Source organism: Lutzomyia longipalpis, chromosome 1 (genome assembly GCF_024334085.1).
Source record: "Lutzomyia longipalpis isolate SR_M1_2022 chromosome 1, ASM2433408v1".
In the NCBI taxonomy this organism is placed as follows: domain Eukaryota; kingdom Metazoa; phylum Arthropoda; class Insecta; order Diptera; family Psychodidae; genus Lutzomyia; species Lutzomyia longipalpis.
Genome location: NC_074707.1, coordinates 48,557,428 through 48,577,761, shown reverse-complemented (window position 1 = coordinate 48,577,761; position 20,334 = coordinate 48,557,428). Strand labels below are relative to the sequence as shown.

The window sequence follows — 20,334 nt, the reverse complement described above, 5'->3', positions numbered from 1 at the left end:
ATCTTTGCTATTAGAATTTCTTAACCTAAATTCATTTTCTCTGGAAATTTATTTAATTCTTAAATTAAATGTATTTTATGTTTCTTTCAAATTCCTCGAGAATTATTCTTGGGGAAAAAATCCAAGAATGAGCAACAAGGATATCAAATTATGTACATTACATATGGCTCCCATTTGAGCTTGAATGAACATACGGTAAAAATGTTTAGTGCTGTCCATACAGTGAGATCTAAAGCGGAAAAATGGCCATTTCCCTCCTACTCTTCGGTGTCATCTCAAATTCCCCAAAGAACTTCCATCTGTTCCCAGATAACTTTCACAGCACGTCAAAAACTCCCCCGCTTATGCACCCATATAGCTTCTGTGAGAGCCCCGGAACAAAAGTATTGAATGTTGTAGCACCTAATAATATCTATCTTTCATATATACATACATTATAACAATCCATGTATACATGTTGCTATTTTATACATAGTACACTGTGGTACATAGAACGAGTATTTAACTCTCACTATGTATGCAGAAAATGTCGTCAAGTGTATCTGATGGTTGGCTTGTTTCAATGTAAAATTTATGTGACAAGAATCACTTGCATTTTGCACACTCTTCAGCAGAGACATACACCATATAGATTTAATTATAACGCTTAATAACGCATATGTTGGTTGGAGAAGCCATACAACTTGATACTAAATATGAAATTCAACATTCTTCAGCATTGTGGTTAGAGGCGATGGCATGTGCGGACGCTCTCATTGCAAAGTTTCCTTTTCATAACACATAAGACAAAAGCAGCAAACTAAATACATGCTTGCATTGAATAAACGTTATACGTACAAATTGAATTTAATTTGTTTACTATAATATTCATTTAATTAACTTCTAAATACAATTCACTAATTAAATTTCAAAATACATTAATTAATATTCGAGACAATTGACTAATGTTACACATCGTGACCGGAAATTGTCTCAATAAATGAATCTGACAGAAAACTTCAAAGATATAACGCGTGAGGGAATTTATTTTTTTATTAAATTAAACAAAAATTATGAAATATTTACCCGCAAAAGGAGGAAAATTTCAAAAGAAGAAAAAACTCTTTAACCTTGCTGGCAACCTATATCACCTACCTATATATTTGTACGACATCATGACACAAATACATAACAATGATTGTTGGCAAAAATATATAATAAAAATTACGTCGTATTAAGTGAGACAACAATAAAGCAGAAAAAAGCTCTGTACACCAAGTTAATTTCTTCTTCAAATGCCATTTTAATTTTATTGCACACAGGTGAAACAATAAAAATATATTACGCAATTGAAATTAACTTTAATTTTCTCTTCAATGTATGAGAGTGATTTTCTCTTCATTTTTTTTTACCTCTCATATCAAAATGTTTTCTTCTCGCTTACACGAAGCTCTCTTTGGGTCATTTTCATTTTCAATACCCACGCAATATTTTCATTTTCAAAAGCAATAACCGACGAAGAGATGTTGGGAGGTTTCTTTGAATTTTTTTTTTCACTTGATTTTTTCTTCTTCTGTGCTGAATTTTCTTCTCTCAAAAATATATTTACACACAGAAGAAACTTCTCAAGTGCTTGGGGAATATCAAATGGCAAAAAGGCGAGAGAGGATGACTTCTAAAGAAATTCAAGGAGATTTTTGTGTAACCTTATTGAGAGATTTTTTTTCCTGTGTTGGGTCACAGGAACTTCACTTGAAATATTCTATAAAAGGAAAACTAACAGACATCCAGTAGATTGTTGGTTTTTCCAGGAAGGAAAATTTATTTGTAACTCTCATACTATCGTCTGTGCATTTGATGTGTAAGAGGCTTGGAACATTCATCATATGGACGAGAAGAAATATATACTCTTTGATATCTTGATAGGATGTCAAAGAAATGAAAGAAAATCCTCTTAAAAAATATCAGAAAAATATTGAAATGCATCGATTTAATCCATTTCTGTTGAATCTTATAGAATTTTTGATTAATTCCATTGAAAACTTTCAATACTTTGAATGATTTTTTATTAGGTATTAGGTATTAGGTATTATTTATTTATCCGCAGAAATAGGGAATTCCCCTCTTACATAGTCCGCGGTAAGAAAAAAAAAAAGCAAAGAAAAAAAAAGAAAGCGTTAAGATTCAGAACTTAAGGTTAAAAAAAAAGGTATACATACAATAATTAGAAAATTAGAAAAAGAAAAAAAGCAAAAGATAAAGCAAAAAAAAAAATTAAAAAATATTAAAGAGAAAGCAACTGGTCAGTCTGGAATCTTCTATGAATAGCCCAAGTCGATTCACGACACTCTGTCGGAAGCGCATTAAAAAGGGAAACACCCTTGACAAAAAGAGTACGATAAAATATATCAGATCGAGCTCTAGGAACCCGGTATCCCCTCACCCTAGCAGAATCACCCCTTATCATAAGAGACGCTAGGTATTCAGGACAGCGGGTTAACGTCAGCCGATTGAGAAATATCATGGCACGCATTTCAAGCAGAGCCGGCAGATCACATCCTGCAAACACGTTCCTGACGTGAGAGACATGATCACGCGGGCCTAGACTACAAATGTATCTAACACAGTTGTTGAATGCAACAGAAAGTCTGCGGAGTGAGTCGCTGTCCGCAAGAAAGAACAGCTCAGCCCCATAAAGAAAAAAAGGAAGAAGGAGTGCTCGGGCAAGGAGAAGTCGAGTATGTTTAGGAGTAATATCCCGGTAGCGTCTGAGGGTATAAAGAGAGTAATTAACCTTGCGGCAGACAGCATTTGAATGATCAGACCATGATAAAGTAGAATTGAAAAAAATTCCAAGGTTTTTAACCTGATCAGCAGTTGGGATGATTTCTCCATGTAGAAGCAAGGGGAATGAAGTTACTTGAGCATTTTTCTTAGAGATGATAAGAGCCTGGGACTTTTTGGGGTTTAGAAGTAACCCGTTTGAAGTCGACCAGTGCTCAACACGTGCAAGATTTTCATTCATGCATTGAAAGACAGACGATGGATCTGCTGTACTGCCTGAGACGTATAATTGAAGGTCGTCTGCATATAGGTGGTAAGAGCACTTTCGCAAAACTGAAGGAAGGTCGTTTATGAAAAGTGAAAAGAAGAGAGGGCCCAGGATGGAGCCTTGGCCAATGCCCTTGGTTAAGAAGGAAGGTGAAGACACATCATCTTCAAATCTGACTATTTGAGATCTATTACTGAAGTAAGAACGGATAAGGGCTATAGCGGTTGATGAGAATTTAAAAAAATTAAGGAGTTTGTAACAGACCAAGTCATGCGGCAAGCTGTCAAAAGCCTTGGTGAAATCTAATAACACCAGGACCACAAAGTGGTTTTCATCAAGGCTCTGTGCAATATCATGGGTTACTTTTAGAAGAGCTGAGATCGTGCCGTGGCCTACACGGAAACCTGATTGGAATTTACATAAAAGTTTATTCTCATCTAGGTAATCAGAAATCTGCTCATGAAGTACAAATTCAAAGGCCTTCGAGAGTACAGGAAGAAGACTAATAGGTCTGTAGTCTGAAGGCTGAACAGGGTTTTGAATTTTGGGAATAGGCACAACAATAGCTGACTTCCAAGGATCAGGATAAGTCGACGTTGTAATGATATGGTTAAAAGTATCGGTAAGCACTGGAATAATAGCTGGGAGTAAGATTTTAATGAAGTCAAGAGAGACCCCATCGCTCCCAATAGCATTCGACTTCACACGGGAGATAGCACAAATTACAGACTCAGGGGAGATGCAGTCAAAAGTGAAACCCTCCCAGGGCTCACTAGGAAGTGCAGGGGTTGAAAGCGGCACAGTATTAGACACAGTAGAGAAAAATTGATTTAGTTCATCAGCAGATAGGGATTTGCCAAGAGATGAGCCAACAGAAGGTCGAAGGCCAAGCCTTTTAATATTATCCCACAGTTTTCTCGCAGGTAGATTAATGTCAAGGGATTTTAGGAAGTGCCTCTTTTTGGCTCCCTTCACTAGAGTGCTCACTTTGTTACGCAAGCGGCAGAAACTACGTCTGTCATCAGATAAATTAGTACGCTTCCATTTGCGAAAAGCAGCATCTCGCCGCTTTATGTGCTTAAGGATATTTTCATTTATCCAAGGGGTTAATAGCGAAGGTATTAAGACTTTTTTCTTAGGGACAAAAGAATCAAAGAGAGTATTAATATTTTCAGTAATTGAGAGTACACGCTCAGAAGGACAGGCAACAAATTTTAATGATTGATAATCGACTTCCATGGCTTTATTCAAATAAACTAATTGTAATTTCTTTAAAATCATTGTTTTTTTTATTTTTTGAAAACTATTTCCTAAAACAGAAATCATCAAAATTGATCCATCGAGTTTTTCTAGTGAAATCGCTCTTTTCATAACTATGCTATTCTCATTTGAACAATTTATGTACAATATTGTTGGGAACAGGATATGGAACTTTACATATCGACGCGCCCGAAGATTATGAACCATACTCCTGTGTTAAAAGATAGGAATATGGTTCATAATCTTCGGGCACGTCGATATAATTCCTGCAAACAGCTAGAAATCCTCATGACATGTTTCATAATTTGATTCTTGATGTCAATTATGGCATAATTTCAGTTTTATTGCCGAGGCTTAAACATACAACAAAAGTTTTACCATCAGGAAGAGATGAAATGTATAGGTGGAGAAAATATGGAGCATAAACCTGTATACTACATAGATGACAATATTACATGCAACGCCATAGTTAAACCACAAATTACTGGTTAACCCCAAATTTCATTATTTTGTCCATTCAACACAATAATATGGACTCAACACGTGTGGGAAAATTTCTATAAGTAGCAAATGGGGGAGAAATGATGCAAAATGAGCGCTCAGAGTTAATTGGAAGCCCTTCAGAGTTGTTTTGGAATTTTTTTTAAACCACTGAATCTCCTTTTTCACATACAAATTTATTTATGAAAAATATTTTTTGATTTTTAAGAAGAGAAAATCTCAATAAATTCAATTCAAAACAAAACAGAATTAGAATACTTTTAATCTAACAAGCAAATATGTTGCTATTAATAACATATTTTCTATTTTAAACCACTTAAACATTTTTCACACCTGTATACACCTCAAATAATGGAGCTTTTCCCCGGATTTATCGATTATAACGAACTATTTTCCGGGAAATTAATTCTCTTTTAGAACGCAAATAACAATGCTTTTTATATGCAATTTTATGCATTCACAAAATGTCCACAGAAACCACCCTCAACAGGAGGCAAAATTTAATTTTTGATGCGCATTTTCAATTTTCAAATGTACATATATGTACCTACATACGTACGTAATTAGTTCACTCTCAATCATCCCCAGACGATTTTTATCATAAATGAATGGACGGGAAAATTAGTGGCGCAATTTTTGATCACAATCTCTCTATATTATATGAATATTAAGTGAGGGAATTTTTTTTATTATACTATTTTCTTTTCGTTCCCCTCGTCCCTGCAAGCTGCCTTTTCATTCACAAACACAATGCATTCGCTCATGGATTATAATCATTAAGAAATGATTTGGCATTTCGCTTTTATTTTTATCCAAACCCCGGCACTTTTCATCATTTTTCATGGAATTTCCTCCTTGACTTTTGCACAAAGAAAATGTAAATGTGGGGAGAGGCCTAAAATAATATTTCATTCAACTTCCCGAGAAATTCGCACATATTGTGGCAAAAATAAAAATAATATGAAAATTAAAATATTTCCTATTTCCATTCTGTTTTTATTTATATGCAAAAGAGGCGTAAATTTTTTGACGTTGAGCATATAAAGAGAAAAGGAAGGCATCAGCAGACTATTTATCTGCAATTTTTTTCCCGCGTGTGGTGAAAGCTATTTATCACATTGATAGCTTTTCCACTGTTTCCCATTGTTACACACCATCCAAAATCGATTTTAATCAGTGCGTATGTCCGAAGCAACCAACATAAAAGTTTATGCTACGACTTACTTTTATTACATATGTATATAGCTTCCAAGTAAATTCAATTAAAATGTAAATGAAAAAAGAGAAACATTTTTTTAGATACATAAATTGTGTGACAGAGAGCCCAACTAATTCGAGGAAAAATTAAAAAAAAACTGTCACTCAGCTATAAAGAAATTTTCCTCATATCTCTTTGAGATGTTTATTGAAGCAGTGTCTTGTTGAAAAGAAGAAAAAAAAAAGAAGATATATGGAATTTTATGAGCATTCCTCTGCACTACGACACATTACACATTATTGTGCTAAAGAGAATCTCAAATTATTCACCAGACAGCTTTCCATTTGTCCAGTTGGGTTGCACAAGGAAATACCAAGACAAAAAAAAAGATTTCACAGAATAAAATTGTTTGATGTTGAATGAAAAAAAAAATTAGCGCGAGACTGTGAGGAAGTGTGGTTGGCTGCACAACTTGCTAACATAAAAAAAATCATTAACAACACTATGTTTGGTAGGTAGGTGCCTAAATGCTGCACAGAAGAGCTCTTATTGTAGCTCTTTTGTGGGTGCACTTATTCCCGAACAAAATACAATAAAAAAAACGATGAAATAAAAGTATATAAAATTATGCAAAATAAAGAGATTCATAAATATTTTTTGAGTGCAGGATTTTTTTTTAATCTAAAAGTTTATTGTCCTATGCTCATGTTTAATTCAAATTTCCAAAATTCAAAGAGTTTTTCTTATCTATTCTTTTGACTATTTTTGTGACTTTATAAAATATCCCAAAATAAATCACTTGCTGTCTTGCAGAAAAATTAACGAGTAAACAATAAATTTGCATGCCCAAAAACACGAGCTAAATGAGCAAATCTTACCGCATAAATTATAATATACATTCAATATTCACATGTCAATTCTAATCTCCATCCTTGTCTTCTTATTTGCCATCTTCTACATCCCCTTTTACCTTAACTTTGTGCGTTTCTGCCACATTATTTACCCCGAAAACTCTACTTGCCAAAATTCATCAACGACGTTTCACCGCCTAAATTATTTATTAAGTCAAAAACCAAGCTGTGTTTTACTACCTATATATAATACCAACTTCTAAAATTAATTAATCCTCATTTCGTCACAAATTTTCTCCGTAATATGTGTGACATATTCATGGCAAAAAGGGAAGGTGAAAAAAAATTGCAGATTAATGTTAAATACACGCAAACTAAAAGGCCATCCATTACTATAATCACTCCCGCGATATTCATTTTTTATCTCCAACCCTCCCACACGTATGGATAGTAATCTCATTAAGGCTCTTCATGTACCATCAATATAACACCCCGTCACACTATGTGAGAAAAACTCGGAAAAAATGGAAAGTTTGTGTGGAAAATATTTAATTTGATAAAGAAATTTTAACGTAATTTTTTTTCAGCCATTCTTATACGTTAAAAAAATCAAACTCACATCTTCTTAGAACAAAAAAAAAAGAAAAAGATCAATTAAGAGGAAAATGAGAAGAAATCACGTGAAAAGAAAGATGAGAGGAGAAATGTTTACAAAACTATTAATAAAATCATTATTTTTTCACCCAAAATCCAATACAATATTCAATACTTTTCGTATCTCTTTACCATCTACTCCTGTCTACACATTATACGATACAACATATCTCCTGCTAAGAGAGCCACTAATATACAAGATGATTTTCACATCTCTCCTCTAGGTTTGACTTAACTTTTTTTGTTTGGGTTTGGATTTATCAAACTTTGTTTACGCACAGAAACGGTCTCACCCCACCTCCATCCATCCAAAAAGAAAAAGATCAACGTATATGTGACGAGGAATCGAATATTGTTGGAAAAATTCTTGAAAATCTAAATATTTTTCAGGGAAAAATTACCGGGAAATTTTTTTGAAGGGAGGAACTGAAGGAAACTTCCCCTTCACAAAAAAAAAGAAAATTCAACAAGTTCGTCCTCATCAAAGTCATAAAATCACAAAATTCTTGCCAAAAACATCCGATAGAATGAACAAATTTGTACGGGAATTTCCCACATATTAAAAAAAAAGAACCTGAAGCATGTTAGACACACTGTGTGAAAATTTCCCCGAATTTTTCCACACCTAAATCATCGGAAAAATGTAAATATTGAAACTATTTGGAAGAGTGCTAAAAGATGGTTATTATATTTGGAGAAAGAAGAGAACATCGAAGAATGTTCTATTTTTATATCACTCTCTTCAAAGTAAACTACATAAAAGCGGTGAAAATATTTTTCTGTCACTTTATATTTAAAAGAAAATTTTAACCGCAATACCTTTTCCCACCTCACACGGCTCACAGAGGAGTGAGAGAGAGAAAAAAAATCTCTTTTACCCAAAATAGCTTTATATTGACTCAATATTAGAGAAAGTTTTAGAATGAGGAAATAAAGAAGGAAAACTCACCATTTCTGGAAACATCTAATTCCACTAAATTTTCAAAATTTTGTATATCCGGTGGTAATTTGTGAATTTCATTATCACTCAAGCCCAATTTTCTCAGTCGATGCAGCCGAAAGAAGTTCTGAAAAGAAATTACAAAATAAGCGCAACAATTACTTTTAAATTTCAATGAAGAAAAAAAGTCAAACAAACATAGAATGAAATCATCGTGTACGAGGGTGAAGCGGAAAAATTTTATCGAGCATAATTTTGCTTGATATCTCTCACACCTACTATCTAATCTATCAAGTCCTGTCCTTTCCTCATTCACACCTCAATTTATTGCACACAACTGTAAGAAAAAAAAATTTCGTACAAAGAATTTGACACCCTGTTGTAATGATACCTGCTGGTGTGGAGACGTCACGTATTTATTTACACTCTCTCGAACAACTTAACAGAGAGAAAAAAAATACCTACTGATAACGCGCAAGGTGTAAATTGCGCGATATCACCGTGCGCGTATAGCACTACTTTTGTGCCCCACTGGGGAAAGTCAATCATAACGCGTCCAGTTATTAGAGTTGGTATACCACAACGCGGATGGGTCAGTCTATGCGTTGTAATATAATTTGTGAGCAGAATTAGTAGGCAAAGTTGATTTTTTTAATGAAATTTATCAATATGAAAGATAAAAATGCTCATATCTCTGGTTGTATAAGACCTACAGAAATTTCTTGACTAGTTATAAAAAGGTATTGAAATAAGCTATAATCTGACATATATTTCGATACATTTCAAGGTCACCTCCAGAACATAAAATGGCGGATTTTTGTTCTACCAAAACAGTTTTTTGCACTTTTTGGCCTCAAGGAGTGGTTCTAGAGGTTTCTAATGTTCTAGAAAGTTGTAGATTATTGCAAAACCTTTAATTTGATACCAAATTGAGCAAAATTGGACAAGCAGAACAGAAGATATGGCTATTAGAACTTTTCAAATTCAAGAATTTTTCAAATGGCTATATCTTCTAAACGGCGACATAGATTTTCTTCATTTTCGGACTGGTGCAAGATTATTAGTCCTTCTACAACATATCAAAATTTAAAGGAAATCTATAACAGATCTTCGGAGATATAGCCCCTTAAAACTAGGAAATTTTTGTTTTAGATTTTAGCGCCTCTTGCGGATGTTTTTGTAACTTTGAATGTTCTAGACATTTGTAGGGCTTCTTGAATCCTTTCATTTGATACCAAGATGGTCAAAATCGGTCAAGCCGTTCTCGAGTAATATCGAAAAAACACTTTTTGCTTTAGGTCGCCATATTTGCTAAACGGCTTGACCGATTTTCAAGTATGAGTTATCGATGAAAATGTCTCATTGAGCACTACAACATACTAAAATTTCAGACCTCTAACTATAAGGGAAGTGATTGACGTTATTTCAAAATGGCGGATGGCGGCCATCTTGGATTTTGAAAATGCGAAAAAATGAAATTTTACACCCACATTTCTATATAAAACTTCAAACCGGAAGTCTCTATCTGTTACCGTTCTCGAGATATAAGATAAAGTTTGGACCACCGGAAGGCCGGCCGGAAGGCCGGCCGGCCGGCAGGCCGGCCGGATCAAAAATTTTCCACCACCATTTTCGTAATGTGGGAAGTCTAAAACGTGCTCATACCAAGTTTGAGCCCGATCTGAGGTGGTCGGTTTTTCCGACGATTACAATACTTGGTATGCCACGATTGTGGTATACCAACTAATATTCAGCACATAAAAAAATCGCGCTAAAACCGTCGTCTTTAGCAAATAAGCTGACTGAGGTATTTTCTCAATAAATATTTTTGAATTCCAATACATTTCCCAACCAGACATCAAAAAATTTAATCATCAACTTCATTTTATTGCAATGAATAGCATATTTTATTATCTTGTAGTTTCAAGATTAATGTTCTTTTCTTGAAATTTATATATTTTGTATATAACGACGAATTCCAGACATTTTCTTCATCTTTTTTTTCACTTCCTACACAGCTTTAAGCCTTAGAAAAATTCTTTTGGAGGTAAAATAATTTTTAAAAAGCGAGTTTCTAAAAGTTTTCCGACGTTTCCTTTTTCATTTTGGCTATAGTTACATTAATTACTCATAAAAAGCCAAAATCTTTCAAACGAAAATACTTGTGAAGGTGTAATAAATTACGCGACTTTTTTAAACGATAAACAGTTTCAAATTTTTCACGTCCGTTTCTTTTTTCTCGTGTTTCATCGAACTGTTTAATTTTATTTTTTTTGCGATAAAAAACAAACTTTAAATCATTGCTTAAAGTTTTACTATAAAGTTCTCTTATTCCTAAATTCCCTTCATAGCTTATGTATCCTACAAAAAGCTCTTTAATAATTGAAATTTAAGCTCCATTGAGATAAGACATTTTGATACAAAATGTGTATGAATCATTTAACAAATTATAATTCAAATTATCTAATTTGTAAAATTGCATTAGAAGTTAAACGTTGTATAATTGCAGACAAGTTAGAAATATCATCAATTATTATGAAGATGCCGGTATATGTAGCTAAAGCATATAATAAAGTCACACGAGAAAACTTCCAAAACTCTCTCTCTCTCTCTAAAATTTTCTAGCATGATCAATTGAAGCGACTTGTGGGGAATTTTACGGAGGTGGCTTCATGAACAAAAAAGGTTAAAGTTTAATGGTTTAATTTTGATCTTGGTACATCATTGTAACTGTTTGCATTGCTTATTTTACCATCCATCTCACATTCCACTCCATGTTCTTCTTATTTTCAGATACAACTCCTTTTTTAGCCACATCTCTCTCTCTCACTCACTCTGTGTCTCTAACACTTCATGTCGAATTGATTGGGGCAAAAAGGAAAGTCAATGGATTTTCAATATATAGAAAATTCATACGATGTTGATGATTGAGTACATCACAATGGAGCATTAGTGATGCATTGAAAATATATTCAACCAACAATGAGATTCACGTGAAAACGTTGAATTGTGAATTTGAAGTTGTGAAGAAGAATTGCAAAAAGATTGAAAAAAAACATTCATTGACTCGAATTTTGCTATAAAATTGTTTGAGTATGTTTGTGTTATTTTTTTAAGCACATTTCATAGCCATTGTGTACCACATTTCCTTCGATATGTGGTCAAAGTGTCGGTGATGTAGTTTAAATTTATGTTGAAGTACAGTATATAATTGAGCATAGAACAGACTCTGACCTATGCGAAAAAGTATGCGATGCTCAGAGTACCGTGAAGTTTCCCCATTTTTAATTTATTTCCCTCATCCGCAGAATTTTTTCAATTAACCCCAGCACTTTGAGAGAAAGAGAGTGGAGGGATCTTGTTACGATGCTATATATAACCTATATGTATGTATATACATCTTGTCGTGCTTCTAAAATCATTGTTCTGTATCTTTAACAAAAAAAAAGCAAGAGGACTTTTTTTCTATGCTACAAAGTAGCAATCATGCTTCGATGGAGAAAATAAATTGACTAATGAATCTCTTTTGTCATCGTCAATTCTCTAAATTATTCTACCCTCATTTTCATGAATTATTTCAACTAGAGTAAATATAATATTTGAATATACAATTTGCCTCTGACTAAACTTCATCTTAAATCCTTTTATTCATACAATTCGTTTAAACTAAATAATTCATAAATAGTTTGTTTCTCTGAATGAATATGTAATAACTACCCAGAGCAAGTGTTAACCTACATATTTCGCAGTTGTTGCATTTAGTATTCCACATAGTCACTGATTTGTGTTGTAATTCAATTAATTATTTGAATTAAAAGCACTCAAAAGAAGCATTTCTAGAAATTCTTAATCTTTCCTTTTGCTCTTCACTCGCAGATAATATTTTCAGTTCCCTCTCTAAATTACCTAAATAGAAAAGTTTCTGGAGTGCAAATTAAGGAGAGCAAAAGCGTGTTTGTAAATGTGAAAACATAAGCATAAAATGGAAATTTCCTTGCATCGTTTTCATGGAAAAATCTCCACAAAAAAACATCATTTCACTGTAGCGAAAAATAAACATAAATATTTTATGAAATAGCAAAATGTTGTATCTATATTTGAAAATTTCGAACGGGATTTCAGACGGTTTGGTGTGGAAAAACAAGAAAAGTATAGAATAACGTATTGTCCTCTTCAATAAAATGTCGGAATAACGTGATAAACACAACAAAATTTTCATTTTGTTCCATTCAAATAATAATTTTGTTTTTGTTGATTTTCTCCTATGCTTTATGGATAAATTGAGAATGAATGTAAATTAACCAAACAGCATAATATGAGAAATTCCTGCACACAGGTTAAACATAAACTCTATAAAGTGTTATATGTACAACATAGAATATTATATATGTATATGCGATGACTAATTAAAATTTTCATGTTAAAAGACATCAAGTTTCTACTCATACCATCTATCTGAACTACATACCACACGAATTATGTATATTCCATCAAGACAAAGTTCTCCATAACATACATATCTCGTGAATTTTTAACAAAGAAATTTCCGAGGAAACAAAAAAGTTTTCATTCCGTAGTCATTAAAAAGGAAATGCATAAAACAATTAAAGCATCTTCCACCATGAAATATAAATTAAACTTTAATCCTTTTCAAAACTCTCTACGAATCTTTGGTACCTACCTACCTATGTATTTTAAATATTTATTTTCAAGATTATTCATTCTTTATGAGAAAATTGCAAGAATTTGCATAAAGTAATTTTATACCATAAGAATCTCTTGGCAAAAATATCTAATGTAGGTAACTATCTATAAACAATTGCACATAAAAATGACGTTTGATGATTAAATAAAAATATCTGCAAGTGAAAAATCTCTCATGAAAGAAATCTCAGTGCTTTCCAATGAATTATGCGTTATACCAAAACATTTTTCCCACATAAAATTCCTCGAGGGTGATAAATATTCCATCAACCTTTCGGCATTTCTCCTTTTCACCAACATGTACTACCTATATTACCTACATATCGACAACATAAACAGCCCCCTATGTATGTACAACGACGAGTTTTCCCCATTCAGCTTACTTTTAGTATTTTGTACATAGAGTAATACTTCTTTTCACGTGATTTTTTTCTTTTATATACAATTTTCCTCCCTCGCCTAGCATAATCGTTTGTAAATTGTATTGTATCAATGTACTCCCACAACAATAGTTATGAAAAAGGTAGCACATATTCCGGTGATATTATGCAGAAAAGACGGAAAGGGTTTGTTGTCTGTAAACTGTCTACAAAAAGATAGAAAATGGATTTTTAAAGTTTTATATTCTTAAAAAGTTTTTTTAAGATCAAAATATTAAAGATTCTGATAAAAATCTTTTCTTTTCTTTTCTTACAATTCGTCACTTATAAGATTTTAGGTATTCTGGGAAAAATCTTATAGGATTTTGACATCTTATTTTTATATTTAATCGTATTTTTGAAAGAAAATTACTTTTCCTGGCGTCTTCAAAGATATTTCTGACTATTTTCCTGAACAACGAATTCTTTGTTTTTCTTTTTTAAAAAGACAATAGAACGATTTAAAAAGACTCCTCTGTCAAAATCTTACAACAACTTTTCAGTTGTTAGAAAAGACATGATTTTATCAGAATCTACACCATATCAGAATTTTCTTTTAAATTAAAATTTTGGCGTCTGACGTTACTTTTCAAAAATTTAAAGTTTCTTTCATAAATTTTGACATTTTTCTTCGAACGTTTAGCGTTATTTTGAATAATTTTAACGTTTTTGAATGGTTTTTAAAAGTCTTTCTCAAAACTTTCCAAGTAATTTAAAGACAGAAAACACTTTCTTTAAGATGCTTAGAAATTTAAATTATCTCTCAATCTGCTGAGCAATAAAACTCCTTTGCAAATTCTTCGATTTTAAGTACCCATTACGTACTAGAATAGAGTCTATTAAGTGTCCTTCATGATTGCATATTTGAATGTTTCAATCTGCACCCTCAAGAAGAGAGAGAGAAAGTAAGAGAGAGCGAACGAGGGCAGAGAGAAAGTGAGGGTGAAATGTTCTACCTGATTTAGATCAAAGCTTCCATTAAAATTTAACATGCACAATTGCCTTGGTTCCCACCAATTGGATCAGTGGTGTGGTATACACCATGGTGGGCGCACGGGGGTGATTTAAACCGAGAGAAATTGAGTGTGAGATTCTTTGTACTATGACGACGACACTTCTTCAAATCGATCCGCAAACCCTCCCCCCCTCACTTCTTCGGTGTACAATTCACTACACCCACACCTACCCCCCTCCGAAGTACGGAGAGACGCTAAACTCCACAGAGAGCGCTCTCTACAAATACACAGCATGGCAACCACTTAACCATCGTATCCACACAGCACCACCAACAACCCCCCATACCGACCCCTAAAGGCATTTTTGCCCTATATAGGCAACCTCCCCTCGCCTCCCCCCCCCCCAATCCCCATCCATCTACTCCCAGATCGTGGCAAGCGACCTGCTGCTTTGCCTGCTGCTCAAAGACATACAACAATCATAAAGACGATGAAGTGAATTGCCCTATTCACATTGGATGGGGGTCTGAACACTCTTGGTTTGAAAATGTCTCTCTGTCTGGTCCACCCATCCCCCTCACGCGTACGCAGTACCTTCGGCAACACACAGACTGAGAGAGAGAGAGAGAGAAAGCTAACCCATGTGGGGGTGGATGGATAATGCAAAATAGCACTCCTTGAACCACTTATTTTAATTGAAAATTCACCCCGCAACCACTCCTAACAAGCCTAAAACCCTCCATAACATATAAAGCAAAATTTCCGAATTTCTACTCCTCCGAAAAAGTAAACAACAAGAAGTCAGTGAGACCACAAAAAATAATCATCCAACTTTGGGGTGTAGACAGAATGACAAAATATTTTTTTCCCTTTAATTTTCCTCTTGGGGGTGAAACCATGTACCCACATTATATAGGTATGTAATTAAACAAGCAGCCAAATACAAATAAATTCAAGGCTCCACTTTTGGACCTTCCCACATCATGGAGGAGTTTACCTTTCGTGCTATTATTTTTGCTAATTTTTCTGTACTACATATGAATGTTTGCAAAGCCCAAGAGAATTATTAGCACACATTGATTAATTTATCCACACACCACTGTGGACTTTCTCCGTTGAATATTAATTTCTCACGCAGAATGAGGAATTTAATAAAATATCCTTTTGGGTCAAAATTAAGTGCGTAAAGTATTTAATACAATTAATAGCTGCCCCTTGAGGAATTAAATAATTACCTAATTAAATAAAATATAAATTTTCTTAAAGAACTTCTTGAAGAATTTTAATGCAATTTCACTTTATTTGTCTTTTCAATTAATTAGGCGAAGAAATCAGCAAAAAAAATCATTAAGTTCATTTAGAGAGGAGAGAATTGGTCAACCTTGTGGGAAAGGGCATTAAATTACCTCACCTACATGTTAACACGGCTGTCTGATGGAACAAAATGATTACCAAACCCATGATCCACGTGGAATGATATGTCAATAAAAAGGTTAAGTTGATGATGTCGTGTGAATACAATAAAAATAATTATTTCTATGAAAATGTCTCGCACATGTAAGGTCCAAGGAAGAATTAATTAATTCTTTGAAGTTAAAAATTATGCAATGTTAAATTATCATTTAATAAGTGTACGTTTGACCAATTTATTTTTGTTAAATAAATTTAAAAAAAAATTAGATTAGTTTCAAAACTTTTATTCAAAAAAAAAATGATATTTTTAACAATTAAAAATTAAAATATAAAATTAAACATAATGATAAATCAGAACATTAAGAATATTTTACATGCAATCATTTTTATCACCTTATTTACATCTAAAAAAAACTTATTGATTAATATTCTAGAACTTGATAAATAAAGAATAAATAATAAATTAAGTAAATAAAATTCTCGAAATGTCTTTCGAAAAAAAAAAAATACTCAAGCAAAGAAAATTGATAAACTATTTCCATTAAAATCAGAATATATACTTCATTAAATAGACTTAATTTTAAAAGGAATACAATTTTAAATCTTCTTTACTCCTTTTTATAAAAAAAAAACTTTAAAATTAAGATAAAACGTTTTATTAAAAAAAAATTGAAACTAATTGTCTGGTAAGTTTTTCTTTTATTATTTTTAAAACAATTTAATGAGATTAATTTTAATAGGTTCGTTAGTCTTGCTAGGCAGCTAGGCTTGTTAGGCTTACTAAGCAATTAGGATTATTAGGCTTGCTGGCAGACCTAATAAACCTGGCTGCCTAGCAAGCCTAATAATACTAGTTGCTCAGTAAGCTTAAGAAACCTAACTGCCTAGCAAGCCTAACTAACCTATAAAAATAAACTCACAAAATTTTATGAAAAATAAATAAAGAAAAACTCATCTGACAATTTAGCTCAAATTTTTAAAACTAAATCTAACAACTAAGATTGTTAGACTATCTAGAAAGCTAGGTTTGTTAGTCAGTTATTTTTTTATGTTTAAGCTTTATTCTTACTATAAAAATAGGCAAAGAATAGAAAAGTAAGTGAGTTTTCTTCTAGATTTTATCAGCCAATCAGAAACAACTTATTCTTCTTTTTATTTATTTATGTTTAAAACTAAGATTTCAGCGATTATTTAATTGGACAATCGTAACTAAGGTCCTCCCAAACTTAAAGTGATAGAGATTTTCTCAAAAATTGTATTAAAAAGAGTTTGGGAAAGATAAATAAAGAATATCCTAAACTTTAAAGAATACAATCTTTCTGATGGAAATTTCCCTTTAACCTTCAACTAACGTTAGAATCTGAAATTCCTATTTGAAGAACTAAAATGAATAAAGTTCTAAATATATAGAGGCAAAATGTATTCTTTTCATTTCCAATCTGAAATCGAATTTCTCCCTCATTCACGCCGCAAGGAGTTTTTGGCAATTCAAATATGCTCTTGGCAGAGGTAGAAGAGAGGTGAAGAACACAAAAAAAAAATCACAGTATTGGTGCTCTTTTTGGGAGCTCTACTGTGTGTGTGGGGGGATTTCGCAACAGCAAAGTGTAAGTTTTTTTTGGCGGGTGAGAGTGGTCTCTGGAGAGTGCCGGAGCGGCTCTCACAAGAGCCCATATCTTGCGCGGAATGTGATGTCATGGCAATGGAATGTGTGACGAATTTGCAGTGTTGTCTCACCTTGGGCAGATCCTTGATGTGATTGGCATCAAGTAGGAGCTCCTCGAGGCTCCGGGAGTACCGGAGAATCTCCTCCGGGACATTGGGTAGCGAACAATGGCGCTTATCGACATATTCCACCTGCCGATTGCAGCCCTTGAAGATTGGAATGCACTTGAACATGGTTCACGCGTTCACACAACACGCGCGTCCACCACTTTTTCCCTCCGGGAAGGAAGCAAGACACAAACACTCTGGCTTCCTTCACAAACAAACACACAGAGGTTCTCTGGCACACTGGCACAAATCCCTCAACTTCCGGACAGCACCTCGTTTATTTCTTTTTGGCACACAAACTCACTCACAAGAGCCAAACACTTGGTCTTCCCTCTGTAATCACGCACGACGCATTCACTCGCGTGGCATTCCCTTCGTGCGATGGTGAGTGGAAGTTCTCAGGCACAGAGAAGCATCCCCCAGAGAGGCAGAACTCTGGACACAGAGATCTTTAAAGTGTCAGAGAACAAAAACACGGTGATGGAATTTGCAGCAGAGAGACGGTCACACGCGATTGCTGCCTTGGCTCAGACTGATGTGAGTGAGGCACAGCCAAACAGCGGATGTTGGTTGTTGTTGTTGTTGTTGCAAAGCCCCCGTGTGCTGGTGGTGCCCTCAAGCGGTGCTGCGGGCAAGTACAAACATGTCACGTCTTCCCAATTTGCGAGACACACCCGAAAATAAAATGCACTTTTCTCCACTTTTCAGCTCATCCACCCATTGTCCTGCACACCAGGCACGTGAGGAAAGTCTTCCCGGGCACTTTGGCAATGTACACTGGTGGGAAAATGTGTGGAAAATATGAGAAAATCGCTCACTTTGCGCGAGTAAATCAAAAACCCAAACAAAATCGCAACGCGTACAACGGACTAAAGGTAGCAAAATTTCATGAAATTTTACACCTGCTGATGATATTAAATTTCATGAAAATTTAATCAGTGCGCTGAAATTTTACACTAGTCAGCAAGATTTTATTTTCTTTTATGTACTGATACTTTTGAAGAAAATAAAATTGGTAAAGTTTGTTGGTAAATTTTACCAAATATTAGTACTTTTTCTTACCAAGAAGTAAATTGGTAACATAGGGGTAGATTCTAATAAAAAAAATTTCTTTTCTTTCCTTACAATTCGTCAGTTACAAAATTGATGGTATTCTGGGAAAAATCATAAGATTTTGTCATTTTATTTCTATCTTTAATCGAATTTTAGCAGGAAAATTACTTTTCCAGGCCTCTTAAGAGACATTTCTGACTATTTTCCTGAAAAACAAATTCTTGTTTTTCTATTCTAGATTGACAATAGAACAATTTAAAAATCACTCATCTGTCAAAATCTTAAAAGAAAAGATTTTTATGAGAAACTACCCCATTGAGTTTTAAGAGTTTCTGGTTAAATATTGTAACAGGTAACTTTTGATTATTTTTTTCTGATTCTTGTTTGTCTTTAATTTTTCTTTCCAGACTAGCATAGTATGTAAACACCAAAAGTACACGTTTTTAATGGACATGTTCTTGGGCTATTCTACAAAATTTTCTGCTAAAAAAATTTAAAAAATTTTAACCAATAAAGATAAACTTCTTTAGCGCAAACGCTGCTTTATATTCCAAAAAACAAATAAATTTCTTTGTTAGAAAGTAAAAAATATATTTAAAAAGTTAGTTAAGGTCGCCTTTCAATTACTATGAAGCTGAAGAAGAATGCCCTTGACATTCTTTAATGTCTTAACGTTCTAAATGATACCTAAGGTGGAAATTTCCGGAAAATTGGAGTTTTATAAACAATCAAGACCTTAGGTACATTATAAATCATGGCAAAGGTAAGTAGCAATTTTCCGGGTAATGTTATTCCGGTAGCAAATTATGAAATCTGCGCAAATAGTACAATGTGGTAGTTCATAATTTATCTAACTTTGTAAGTGTCCTTAACCCTTGGAGGATTTTGCTGGCCAAAGTGGCCAATTCGACTTTTTTCAATCGCCACAGAATTAAAATCTATTTCACATTTTGTGATAAATTCTACAAACTCGAAAGAAAACTTGGATAAATATATTTGTTTGAGAGAAAATGATGGTCAAATTTTTGAGGTTCAAAACCTCGATCCTCCGGTGTTAATCCTATAAGCTATAGATTAAAATATTATTTAAAAATTGATTTAAATTTCGCTTTACATTAAAATTTCGTATATTTCAAAATCAAATTTTCAGAAAATTTCGATAAACATGAAAGCTTAACTTATGTTTCTTATGTGAAACCATTGAAACATTCCATGAAATATGCTTTTATAGCAACAAAACTGCACTAAAAATTATTTGAATTTTCTCACTATTTTTAACGGCTTTTTAGTAATTCAATTAATTTAATCTTATTTTCTTCCATTTATTTTAAGCTGTTTGAATGAATTATTCTATGAAATATAATTAAATCAATTAAATAGCCAATCAGAGATAATCAAAGTAAAAGTATTAGCTGAAAAGCTTCCCACAGAGATGAGAAAAATCAACGCAGGATATCCATTAGGAGGAAATTAATCTAAATCAAATTATTTGCACATAGTGATCAAATCTCCGGTGGATTTGTTGTATAAAATGTTGGAATCTCAAGAGAGAAGAATTAGTAGTACTCCAGCAGCTGACAA

General features: G+C 33.4%; 3 protein-coding genes across 15 annotated transcripts in view; 1 reads left to right on the top strand and 2 right to left on the bottom strand.

The window, feature by feature from the left end:
• LOC129787932 (protein lap4) overlaps nucleotides 1–18,577 on the bottom strand; it is a 107,607-nt gene extending 89,030 nt beyond the window's left edge. For 9 of the 13 annotated variants that reach the window (XM_055823787.1, XM_055823781.1, XM_055823786.1 and 6 more), the window contains exons 1-2: nucleotides 17,665–18,563; nucleotides 8,445–8,562 (exon numbers count right to left, since the gene is read on the bottom strand). In XM_055823787.1, the coding sequence (XP_055679762.1) occupies nucleotides 8,445–8,562; nucleotides 17,665–17,826 (280 nt within the window). In that variant the 5' untranslated portion in view covers nucleotides 17,827–18,563. Of the gene's footprint in view, nucleotides 1–8,444; nucleotides 8,563–17,664 lie in introns of all 13 variants that reach the window. The other 4 variants (XM_055823777.1, XM_055823779.1, XM_055823783.1 and 1 more) reach the window with 2 other exon arrangements.
• LOC129787983 (protein Peter pan) overlaps nucleotides 1–20,334 on the bottom strand; it is a 1,185,971-nt gene that overhangs the window by 377,463 nt on the left and 788,174 nt on the right. The window lies entirely within an intron of this gene.
• LOC129787980 (L-dopachrome tautomerase yellow-f2-like) overlaps nucleotides 1–20,334 on the top strand; it is a 1,067,766-nt gene that overhangs the window by 259,258 nt on the left and 788,174 nt on the right. The window lies entirely within an intron of this gene.